Genomic DNA, 13,251 nt, shown 5'->3' with positions numbered 1-13,251 from the left:
TCATTTTAGTTCCTAAATTCATAAGATGCAGGAGCAGAATTAGGCCATTCAGCCCATGGAGTCTGTTCCGCCATTCGATCATGGCTGATATGCTCCTTATCCCCATTTTCCTGCCTTCTCCCCATAACCCTTTAACCCATTACCAATTAAAAATCTATCTAACTCTTTCTTAAATTTACTCACTGTCCCAGAATTCACCATATTTTGGAGTAGCAAATTCCACAGATTCACAACCCTTTGAGAGAAGTAGTTTCTCCTCAACTCTTAGTTGGGAAGATACATAAAAATTGGATATGCACTTAGTGGGGAACTACTGTGATCAGTTTCTTGTAGAAGCCTTTTCCTAAAAACTATTAATATGCTATTTTCTATAGACATTTATATTCACAACTCAAGAAAAGAAAAATAGTCATTTGGACAAATAGAACTTGAGCATTGCTGAAAATGACATGTGTTGAAGCTTTGCATCCTGCACTCATCATGATAATCTCAAAAATACCAATGTAAGGGGAAATAAGGATAATTCAATATCCTGTATATAAACATAAGAAATAAGAGTAGGAAAAGACCTTCTCCCCCTCAAGCTTGCTCCACCATTGCAATCAATGCTGATCGAATTGTGGCTTTAACACCACTTTTCTGTCTGCCTCCAAAAACCTCGACTGCCTGGCCAATCAAAAATCTGTCCAATTCAAACCTGAATATATTAAATGGCCTAGTTTCCACTGCTTGCTAGGAAAGAGAATTCCAAACACCAATGACATTCTGATGGAAAGAATTCTCATCACCTCCATCTAAAATGGACAAATCCTTAAGCTGAATTTTCGCCAAGCAAAGATGACTTGGGAGCTTCTTAGAAATGGCAGCTAGCACCTGATTTCAGGATCCCCAAATCCCTTCCCAGGGTTTCCAATGTTTGGAAGCGCCTATTAAGAGTGTGGCTAGTTTAGGTCAAACATCAGAGCCTGCACGTCAGGGAAAGCGCATCCTAATTCCCTGAAAATTTCATGGAACCAGGTTAAGTGTTCAATGAGTCAAGTTTCAGGGATGTTGCAAACCATTGTCCCCACAAAGGGACCTTTTGAAAGGTAAGTTCAAATGGCCCTTGTCATTTTTTTTGGAGGGGATAACTTGGCATGGGGGGGCTTGAGAAGCAAAAGGGGCTGAATGGGGGCATGAGATGCCATGGATGGTGCATGTGGAGTGAGTGGGGGATATTTTGATGTGGGAGATGAGGGTTGGAGGGTTACCTGTTTTTATTTTAACTGGTATAAAGCACTTAGATGGCTGTGGCTGCCAAATTTCTTAATGGATCGGTTGTCCTCACTTGTACCCTCACTTCCCTCCTCTAACACCACCATTCCCCAAAGCCCTCAATCCCCCCAAACTTACTCCCACACTCTCCCCACCCCCACAATCCCCCACCCAACCCAGACACATACTCGCACACAATGAAAATCACATCCGTGTAACAAGGTGGCACAATTGTTCGCACTGCTGCCTCACAGCGCCAGGTTCAATTCTGGCCTCAAGTGACTGTGGAGTTTGCATGTTCTCCCTGTACCTGTGTGGGTTCCTTCCGGGTGCTCCGGTTTCCTCCCACAGTCCAAAAATGTGCAGGCTAGGTTGATTGGCCATGCTAAATTGCCTGTTAGTGTCAGGTCGGTTAGCAGGGTAACTGTGCAGGGATGACACCTGGGTGAGACTGTTGTCAGTGTAGGCTCAATGGGCCAAATGGCCTCCTTCTGTACTGTGGGGATTCTATGATCTTCTCCCAAAGCGGACTGGCTGAACCAAGAATTTTCCCAACTCCCACTACTCACTTCATGAATGAAAATCCAGACCCTTGATTTGAAACTGTGCCCCCTAGTTCTAGATTAAACCTTGAACAGTGACATTCTTAAATTTCACATTGCTGTAATGAAACTGAGCATTAAATAACACTTGGTGCCATTTACATTTTTTCTCTTTTTTAATTGATTAGAAATATAAAACAAAATAAAAATTTAAGAGATTGTAACTTTACCCAAGTATGAAATGGAGTGTTAGTAAGTAATTCATTCTTTAATGAATACCCACTAAAAATGTTCACTTCTTTCTACATGATCATTCAACTTTAGCTTGTTTATCACGGGCTTTAGTGTAACAGATAATGATTTCTGCCAGAAACAGGACCTTATAACCTTTGAAACCAACGGGATAAATGTCATATGGGATCCTAAGAAGGGGTTTATTCTTCGAAACCTGGAATATATTCCATCTGGCATGCTGCACTGCGAAACTACAGTGGATAATCAGGCTTTTGTATCTTCTTTTATGATAGTCAAAGAAGGTAAGTGCTTTCTTTCATTCTGAATTCACTGGGCTAATTTCAATTCTCCCTCTCAAGCCAATGTGAGTGCACAGTCATCAGTTTCCATTCTGGGTCTGTTTGATTTTAACTGTCTGATCCTATTTTGAATGTCACACGTCAGTTCCTGGCCTGTTTTGGGTGGAAGTGGCAGCTTTGCCTGTCTTCTCAAGTTTAGTGCATTTTGCAATATGAGTTTCAGCTGTTTTCACTGAGGTAGCCACACAGCAAACCAAAGCCTAAGGGGGAAAGGGAATGTCTTCTCGCTCTCCAAAGAAATTCCATATCAGATAAAAGGGATTTTGCATTGGCAATAAAAATGTTCTTCTGGGTCCAGAGTAAAAACACATTTCTTGAGACAGAGTGATTTAACATCTGAATTAAGCTTTAACACAACATAAATGTGCATCATTTAGACACTGCTTAGAACACACAGAGAAGTACCATATGCTTCTTGTGTACTATTTTGTCTTTTAAAAAGCATTTAGACAGTTACATGGGTAAGATAGGTATTTGGGCCAAATGCAGGCAATTGGGACCAGCTTAGTAGTTAAAAAAAAGGACGGCATGCAAAAGTTGGGCCAAATAGCCTGTTTCCATGCTGTAAACCTCTATGATGCTATGACTATCCTTCACCTTGGTGATTACGAATTTCCACCAAACAAAAACGGATACTGTTCTACTCTGGCAAACAAGGTGGTGCATGGTAGAACTGAAGCCAATCTTTACAAAGTTTTATAAGAATTTATTTACAGGGACACATATGACAAACATGATACCTCCCAACCCCATGAACAGTTTCATACAGTTACCATATATTTTGCAAGGGCTGGGAATCAAAACTGGGTCAACTGCGTGGAAGGCATCTATGCTCCCTGCTATAAACCATCACTGACTACAATTCCTATGTATAAGGCTGTCAGTGAATCTCCAGCTAATGCCCATTATCTACAGTTAAATGCAGCTAATATGCAATTAATATCCGGTATCTGATTCCCAGTTTGTTCAACTAAATTATTCATAACAGTGCAAGACGAAAAATGTTGCACTATTCCTTTGTCATTTGTTTTCTAACCTCAGGTCAAGTAATTGATTATTGTGTTTTATTGCATGTATATTATATTTTGGTTTTTATCCTCAGTTGAAGGGGTGGAACATATTCACCTCAATACCAGTGCAAGAATCAAGGTGTTGTCTGGGGATACACTGTCCATCAAGTGCACAGCAAAAATGCCTTTGAATGCCAGGCCTGAATTTCAGTGGGAGTACCCTGGCAAAGCAGTAAGTCCTAACTTATGTCATCTTGAAGTACATTTACCAGGTTTTTTATTAATATTTTGACACAAAAGTTTCTAAATAACTGCTAGCACATTACATTAATGTCATTCCTATGTCTGCTATGTTAATGCTGCATTGAAATATCAAAGGAATGCTAGTCAAACATATTGAACCTTCATCCACGAGAAAAGACAAATCTAATTTCTGGGTAAAAGCTTTTGATTTCATGCAATCGGAAAAGCATACACTGCCACAAAATTCCATTTGGATTTTTTAAGGTAAATCTCTCTGGCATAATACAAGAATTTGTACTAATAAACCTAACAGACCTCAAATAACTAATTATGATTTGTGCTCACACTTCTGATGCACATAGAATCATAGGAGAATCACAGAACCCCTACAGTGCAGAAAGGGGCCATTCAACACATCAAGCCAACAATCTCACCCAGGCCCTATCCCCACACTCCAAGTATTTACCCTGCTAATCCCCCAGATACTAAGAGGCCATTTAGCATAGCCAATCAGCCTAGCCCACGCGTCTTTGCACTGTGGGGGGAAACCCACGCAGACACAGGGAGAATGTGCTGTCTCCACCAAGACAGTTATCCAAGGCCAGAATTGAACCCAAATTCCTGGCAGCAGTGCTAACCACCATGCTACTGTGCCGCCCCATCAATTGCCATTTTATTGATGGTTTCAGTGTATGCAGGGAGCATTCACCTGATGTATGCAGAGAGGGTGGGTCACAATGTCCCATATTGAGACCACGTTGCCAATTTGACAGAATCCCTACAGTATAGAAAGAGGCCATTCGGCCACTCGAATCTGTGCCAACCACATCCCACCCAGGCCCAATTCTCACAACACCAGACATTTACCCTGCTAATCCTCCTGACTAAAAGTCAACTTAGCATGGCCAATCAACCTAACTCGCACATCTTTGGACTGTGGGAGAAAACCGGAGCACCCCGAGGAAACCCTTGCAGACATGGGGAGAATGTGAAAACTCCACACAGACAGTGACCAAAGGCCGGAATTGAACCTGGGTCCCTGGCACTGTGAGGCAGCAGTGCTAACCACTGTGCCACCATGCCATTGACCTCAACACTTAATCTGCCATTTTCTCTTAAACAAGCACAGCTGAACATTTATTCAGCAGCAGCAAGGCTGTCCCAATAGTGCTAAGAAATAGATCATAAACTGCTTTGAGATTAATTACTGAATGATTTCTAGTCACTACTGCTGTGATTTTACAAGTCTTTAAACACAAAATAGTGCAGATGCTGGAAATCTGAAATATATGCAGAAAATTCAGGATAAACTCAGCAGGTCTGGCAGCATCTGTAAATGGGTCATTTAGACTTGAAACTTTGTTTCTCCACAGATGCTGCCAGACCTGCTGAATTTATCCAACATTTTATTTTCAAAAAGTTTATTGGCTTTTAGAGTTGTTTAAAGTTGCTCAAGCTGACAGGGAGAGGTATGGCATTTGCTGAATGACTCTGTCCTGTCTTCAAGAATACTGCACAAGCCACTTTCTCCCAGATATGGGTGCACCAGTATGAATTCCTGTTGAACTCCAGCGTGGCAGAATGAAGGAGCCAAGTTGACACAGAGCAGGGCAAGTTGCTGGAAGATGGAGGAGGAGGAGGTGAAGCTATATTCTCAGCAGGGGGCCATATTTGTACAGGGTATTCAGGGAGCAACTCTCCTGTCTGAACCTCAGCAAGGAATGGTGAATCAACAACTACACTTCACAAATTTCCTTACTGAAATCTGCCAACTATAGCAGCCACATCTGCAACCTCAGAACAGGGTGAGGACTGGATTCCTGATGGCTGTGAAGGTCACCATGATGATGCTTTCTCCCTCTAAGCTCGAGCAGATGATATTAACAACATGCTCCGACTGGCATTAAGGAGGTCACTGAGACTGTATTCCAAGACAGAAACAAAGAAACTAGAAGAAGGAATAGGCCACTCAGCCCTTTGAGCCTGCTGTACTATTCTTGATAGATCTTGGTACATTTCACCCTCTTGTCAGAGTGAATCTGGCAGAAAAAGGATGCAGCTTTAGAAAGATTGCAGGTGACCCTGTGGTACAGAGTGCCACAATGCTTTGCAGATAGTGCATGACCACTCTTGTGATATGTCATTAACAACAGGGATTCCACTCCCTCAATGTCCAGCTGGGGTTTGACCACATGCAGAGAATCATGCAGGTCAATGCCTGGTACCCTGGTACCAGTAACGTACCACCCATTCCTTCAAAAGCAAGGGACATATATCAGTGTCATGTTGAATAGCAGGCCATGTGTGAGCTCTGAGATGTGGATGTGAGGTCGGTGGCAGTGTGAGGGTAAGGTGATGTTATGAATGTGAGGTACAGATTATGATCAGCAGAGATTGTCGATAGGTGGGAGTGTGGTCCATATTGAGCAGAGCATGACACTGCTGGTGCACTTGGTGGGATATGGCATTTGAAGATACCTTCCCTGACCTTGATCACTTGTGAACTCATTGATGTTTTTGAGGCATCGCATACAGGTCCTTGGGGGTTGACTTCTGCCATTGGCCGTGATCGTTATCTGGTCTCACTGCCTTTGCAAGGTTTATCTACAGGGCTTCCTGGCTTCTGATCATATTACTCTTCGTTATTGTCTTCTCAATTAAGGGATCTCAAGCAGAAGGAAATCTAGAGAAACAGTGACGAGAGTCTTGGAGCGCATTCCCACTGCCCCCACCAGCAGCCCCCCCCCACCCCGGCACCCTCCCACCACCAGCCTCCCCCTCCCCACCTCCCCGCACCATAATTAACCCTTCTACTCTTCATTTGGTCAGACTATCTTCCCCAGCCACTCCCAACACTGATCCAGCAAGGATGCATCTCCACAATGAGGTGCAGGCTTTCTTCACGGCTGGCTTCAGGTGGCACAGTAGCACAGTGGTTAGCACTGCTGCTTCACAGCTCCAGGGACCTGGGTTCGGTTCCTGGCTTGGGTCACTGTTTGTGTGGAATTTGCACATTCTCCTTGTGTGTGTGTGGGTTTCCTCCAGGTGCTCCGGTTTCCTCCCACAGTCCAAAGGTATGCAGGTTAAGTTAATTGGCCATGCTAAAAAATTGCCCCTTAGTACCCTAAGATGTGTAGGTTAGAGGGATTAGTGGATAAATATGTAGGGATATGGGTGTAGCCTGGATGGGATTGTGGTCGGTGCAGAGTCGATGAACCAAATGGCCTCTTTCTGCACTGTAGGGTTTCTATGATTCTATGATTCAAGTGAAGCAAGCCAGCTTTAAACATGCTAGTCTCTCACAATTTTAGACCAACCCCCTACTGATGTATGCAGCTACTTAACAGCACAATTAATGCTCCATATTAATGCTGCATGCAACAGTCATGTAAACTGACATGCAGTACGTAGCTGGCATGTTGCCTGCATCAGAAAACAAATTAATCATACATCATTATCCCCACAACTGCTATCAGGGACTATCAAGTTTTGTCCCCATAAAATTTCAACATGCAAAAACAGTAACTATTAGTAACTGAATATCCATTTATGTTTCTCTCGCTCAACAAACAGCACAGGGGGGAAGCCATTTCAATGCCTCAAATGAGTGTTTGTTTTCGTGAGGAGCTTTAGCATATTAGTACGATTGAAATGCATAATTCTCTTTATTCACAGGTGAATCGGACACATGCCATTGAAAAGAAACGGGAAATGACATCTGTATACTACAGTATTCTAACTCTGAAAGACATTCAGCGAAATGACAAAGGAACGTACACATGCAAAGTATTGAACAAAAATACATCGCAAACCAAGACTAAAGTTAACGTCATTGGTAAGTTATTTTAAACGCATTTCATTAACGTGGCTTTGAATGGGGCAGTAAATCAACCTGCACCACTATCAGGTACTTCTTGGTGCATCCTGATGGTTGGTTATACAATATACCAATAGCATGAAGTTTTTCTTAATTTCTAATCCTACTCAGTTTTGGGGAACATTGAGTTGTTTATATCTTCTAAAGCCTCTAGGCAGCTTGTCATTCACGTTTTCATTTTTTTAAAGTGTATTTATTAGTGTCACAATAGGGCTTACATTAACAATGCAATGAAGTTACTGTGAAAATGCCCTAGTCACCACATTCTGGCATTTGTTTGGGTAGACTGAGGGAGAATTTAGCATGACGAATGCACCTAACCAGCACATCCTTCAGACTGTGGAAGGAAACCGGAGCACCCAGAGGAAACCCATGTAGACATGGGGAGAATGTGTCGACACCAAACAGACATTGACCCAAGCAGGGAATCACACCTATGTCCCTGGCACTGGGAGGCAGCAGTGCTAACCATGATGCCACCGTCCATATTATTTTTAATTCCTTCATCTCGATTTGATACATTAGAAATAATCAATATGGCAACAATGTATATTTATGTAGCAGATTTGAGATCGTATAATATCCCCAAGGCATTTCACAGAAGTAATTATCAGCAAACTGACACGTAAGGGGATATTAGGACTGATGACTAAAAGCTGGAACAAAGAGCTTCAAAGAGTTTCATAAAGGAGAAACATTTCTTAAAAGAGGAGAGGGATGTAGAAAAGTGGAGAGTTTAAGAATGGAATTCTAGAGCTTCAGGTCTTGATAGCAAATAAAATTTGAGCTGCACATAGATTGGAGAAGCGCAGGGATCTCAAAGTCTTGTCGGAGCAGAACAGACTACAGAAAAAAGTTAGAACTTGAGAAGTGAGGTATTTCCTGGCAGTGAGCAGCACACTGCTGGGTGACCAGGACCTGGTACGAGTTAGGATAAGGACAACAGAGCTAGCAATAAGCAAAGGTAAGTAGTATAGGAGATGTGGAGATCAGCCAGTAAGCACACTCTTGCAGTAACAAAAGTAGGAATGGGGGTTCTAGCAGCAAAGAAGCTGAGCCAGGGGTGTAATTTGTCACTATAATAGAGGTGAAAGTAGGTTGTCTTGAAAGAGAAAAGTGATCAAAATTTTATCTCATGGTCAGGTAGCATGCCCAGGTTGTGAGCAATCTGGTTCAGCTCTGGGACTGCTGCAAGGAAGAGGATTGGAGTTGGTGTCTAGGGAAGGAAGTTGTGGCAGGGACAATGAACGGAATTCTCCAGCATCCCCCACGACAGGGGTGGCCCACTATTGGCCACCAGCATGGTCTTCCAGTCCTGCTGTAATCGATGATGATTTATGTTCCTTGCCAGCATTGTGCCATCAGGGAACCCATGGCAGGGGTCAACTGTGGCATGACCGGAAGATTCCCACTGACAGTCGTCATGAACTTGAATACCTCTATCAAATCTCCTCTCAACTTGCCTTTCTCCAAGGAAAACAATCCTAACATCTCCAATCTATCTTCATAACTTTAAATTCCCATCCCTGGGTCAATTATTATGAATCTTTTCCACAAGTCAAAGGAAATTCTGGGGAAAATGGCTGCCATACAAGCTAGTCCACCAGAGTCTGTGGAAAACAACCTGCGAGGGCTGGTGGGGGGGGGGGTCTCTGGCCTCTCTGCAATGTCCTTCTTGTGACAGGAGGCAGCCACCTTGGTTCTCGGCGGAGCAGATGGGGCGAAACTGTTTCCGCTTGCAAAAGGATCAAAAATGAAAGGGCGCAGGTTTAAAATAATTAGTAAAAGAAGCAAAAGCGATATGAGGAAAAGCTTTTTTGCGTGGTTAGGGAATGCGCTGCCTGAGAGCTTAGTGGAGGTAGATTCCATCAAAGCATTCCAAATGGGATTTCCCATTGACTGCAGCCCATGCTGTCTGGCACATGTCTGCCGTAGGTTTCCATTGGCAGGACCAGGTGATCCCATTGGCATGAACAGCTTGAGAATTCTGGCCTCTATTGTGTTCATTTACTACCTGGAATGTATAACTTAAGGTTGCCTTATCAGTTGGGAACCACTTCTCTCCACATGGCAGACTCATCTCTACTGTCAGTGACATCCACATGCTGAATTCATTGCAATAAAAACAAAAGTGGCTGAAAATTCTCAGCAAATCTGGCAGCACCCGTGGTGAGAGAAACAAGCAGCTCTTTTTGCAAACATGGTGCTGAATAAAATAACAGAGGTGTAGAACTTTCTACTGGTTTGACATACGTATGTCACTTTCACTGCCAACGTGTAACACATAGGATGACTTCCGGAAAAAAGCCAGTGAAGTGTGCCAAGGTTCAGTTCCTTACGACACTTTTTAAGCTGTGCATTAAAGCTGCTTTAAAATACATTCCTGAAAGCAACAGAAGTGGCAAGCATGGCCAAATTACTGTGAAACTAGATGTAAACCCCTGGAATTTCTATGAGGGTTTTCTGGCCATCCAAAGTAACATCAGCAGAAACCGTGGTATGACAGCTTCAGTTCCACCGCACAACTGCTTTCAGCCAGCCTCAACTTGGTTCATTCGACATGCTGCCTCACATTTTTTATTTATCTTTTATTTTGTTTTCATCTTTACTTTACTTATTAGTGTCACAAATAGGCTTACATTAACACTGCAATGGAGCTACTGTGAAAATCCCCGAGTCGCCACACTCTGGCGCCTGTTTAGATTCACTGAGAGGAATTTAGAATAGCCAATGCACCTAACTGGCACTATCTGCTAACAATGATATTTTTTCTCTTCCAATTTCAGATAAGCCCTTTATTGAAGGAGGTTTCAAAATTCAGAGCCCTGTGTATGTTACAGCTGGAGGAAAGCCTGTGAAACTAGCTGTGAAAGTGAATGCATTCCCAACTCCAGAAGTGTCCTGGTAACATCCATCATTTTGATTCATCTACAAATTCCACTTTCTCATGAGCTTATTGATTTGAAAGTCTTTTTTTATTCTCTCATATTTTCCTACAGGTGAAGACATACTGGCATGTAGTTTCCCAATGTTTTCTTTTGCCAAATGACTGTCCTTGCTGTTTAAATCCAGATAGCATGGATCAACAGTCTATTCACAGAAGGACAATAGGTTCAGATGGTTTCCACCCAAGGTCAAAGGACCTTTAAATGATCTGCCAAATTTTCCATCTCGCCCACAACGATTCCTGCGATATGCAGGATCTGAAAATTTACCCCAACTCTCTGTAGCCACCAATTCTCTAGCCATGCACATTCCAGCTGGAACCATTGGACAATAATGAGATGCTGGATGTCCTTTTGACTGCCCAGCAAAGGATGATGAGGGCGTTTACTCATGTCCTGGCTACAAATTGGCACAGGGTAGTGTTTGAACTGCTGAACTGCCTGATCAGTTGGTCTATTTACCGTTGTTTTCTATTCAAACTTCACAACTTAAGTGTTACCATGTCTGGTGCTAGACGAGACATGGCTGTTTATGAGTGAGTTGCACTGCAACATAGAAGATTAAGGTCTCAAAAATACTGAAGTTGATAATCTGTTATATTGATTGAAATTATCCAAAGTTCACCATACTTGATTGTGAGGATCTATGTTATAATGTTCAAAACATTTCATAGGATACAGAGCTAAAACCAGCTAACATGCTATTAACATTTTTCACAATGGAGGTGGGGGGTAGGGGGTATGTGGAATTTTATAGTCCTTATCAGGTGTGTTTGTGCTCACTGCTGGCTAGCCCACCCCCAGGCTGTTGCCCGTAATAATAGTGGGCAGCGACAACCTACCCATTCATACACCTATTGAGGTCCTTAATTAGCCAATTAGGTGTGGAGATAGAGGGTTTAACCTACTTTATTCAGGTGCCCTGGCATAACTGGAGCATTTGCCTCTACATGATGCCCCAAATTTTGTCTCCCTCTGGCCTCCAAAAGCTGAATTCCATCCCACTCCCCACCCCAACCCCTAGGAAGGCCCTCCCCACCTTCCTAGTGTCCCTGAATCATCCCTGCTCAAAAGAACAGTGACATATTAATCGAGCATTCATGTTACTTCTTGGCACTTGCTTGTAGTACCAGTAGCAGTCATTATTTGGTTCTTACACTGTTGTGATTACTCAGCTGCTAGCTGAGTAATCACAACAGTGATTAGATTGGCCAGTATCTCTTGAGAGTTGGACTTGCTAACCCTGAAGGTTGGAAATCTCACACTCCTCTCATTAAAATCACCCTCAATGTATTTGACTAACATTTCTACCAGGGGAATAAGCCATAAGCCCCTGCGGTACCCCTTCCCGTCCATCCCACTGACCTCTACCGTCTAAAAGGACAAGGGTAACAGATGTACGGGAATAATCTATTTGCAAGTTCCCCCTCCAAGCCACACACCATCCTGACTTGCAATTGTATCACCATTCCTTCACTGTCACTGGATCAAAAACCTGGAACTGTCTTCCTAACAGTAAAATGGGTGTGCCTACAGCAGATGGACTTCTGCAGTTCCAGAAGGCAATGTGCCATCTCATTCTCAAGGGCAATTGAGGACAGGCATCAAATGCTGACCTTGCCAGCGAACCTTGCTTCCCAAAATTAAACCAACACGTCAGCCGCAGCTATTTATAATCTATGGCAAGGACTTAGATGAGAGCGCTGAATGTAACACATACAAGTTCGCTTGTAAAGTAAGCAATGAGAGGAGTGCAAATATGCTGTAGAAAAAAATTAGCCAGTTGAATGGGGGAAATGGAATACATTGGATGGGATTTTCTGGACTTGCTCGCCCCAAAACCAGAAAATCCCACCCGAGGTCAACGGACCTTTCCATAGTGTGTCTCTTGCCTGCTCTGATTCCTGTGGTGGGTGAGATAGTAAAATTCGCCCCATTGTGTAAAACAGTGAAATTTGGTAGGGAAAATAAAGCAGAAAATCTTTGAATGGAAAATGTCTGCATTCCGTGGAACTTGCACGTCCTCGTACATAAGTCGTAGTAAGTTAACACGCAATTTGAAAGGCAATTTGAAAGATATATTGATGTTTGTTACAAGGGGCATTGGAGTCCATGGGCAGGGTTCTCTTGCACCACCCCTCCAGATGCATGTTCCTTGGTGGTAGGAGACTCGTTGATGGCAGGATTCTTTGGTCCCACCACAGTCAACGGGATTTCCCTTTGAAACCCTCAGGTGTGAGTGCACTGCCAGTAAGGCTAGAGAATCCCACTAGTGTGAATGATTGGAAAACTCCAGCCTCTAAGAAGCCTAACTTTAACTGTACAAGACATTCACCTGAAGTACTTTGTGCAGCTTTGATCTTCTTACCCAAGAAATGATGTAATTTCCCTTGACAGATTGCAATGAAGGTTCACTTGACTATTTCCTAGGATGAGGGAATTGTCTTACAAGGAAAGATTGACAAGACTAGGCCTTTATTCCCTGTAGTTTAGAAGAATGATAGGTGATCTGATTTAAATATAGGGGCTTGACAGGATAGATGCTGAGAAAGTGCTTCCCCTGGCTGGGGAATCTAGAACCTTTCATATGTGCTTCTGTTAAGTAGAGGAGATGGTACACACATCTGATCAGAATAACTTTATGATTGGAAAATGATATGTGTACTTTAAATCCCTCCTTCTGCCAGGATTACTATTGTGTACTATTAACAAGTTGCTCTTTTTCCTTATAAAGAGCAACTTGTGTGCTGATCACTGTTAAAAAGCATTCATTCAAAGTGTCTTGAA

At 42.8% G+C, this 13,251-nt stretch overlaps 1 protein-coding gene across 1 annotated transcript in view; it reads left to right on the top strand.

The window, feature by feature from the left end:
- Positions 1 to 13,251, top strand: part of kdrl (kinase insert domain receptor like) — a 182,221-nt gene that overhangs the window by 77,141 nt on the left and 91,829 nt on the right. The window contains exons 5-8 of the mRNA XM_080187404.1: positions 2,173 to 2,332; positions 3,492 to 3,631; positions 7,318 to 7,477; positions 10,306 to 10,423. Of these exons, the coding sequence (XP_080043530.1) occupies positions 2,173 to 2,332; positions 3,492 to 3,631; positions 7,318 to 7,477; positions 10,306 to 10,423 (578 nt within the window). The remainder of the gene's footprint in view (positions 1 to 2,172; positions 2,333 to 3,491; positions 3,632 to 7,317; positions 7,478 to 10,305; positions 10,424 to 13,251) is intronic.

The sequence above is a fragment of the Carcharhinus amblyrhynchos genome, chromosome 4 (genome assembly GCF_965287045.1).
Source record: "Carcharhinus amblyrhynchos chromosome 4, sCarAmb.v2.hapA, whole genome shotgun sequence".
Classification (NCBI taxonomy): Eukaryota; Metazoa; Chordata; class Chondrichthyes; order Carcharhiniformes; family Carcharhinidae; genus Carcharhinus; species Carcharhinus amblyrhynchos.
This window is presented reverse-complemented; position numbering and strand designations above follow the sequence as displayed.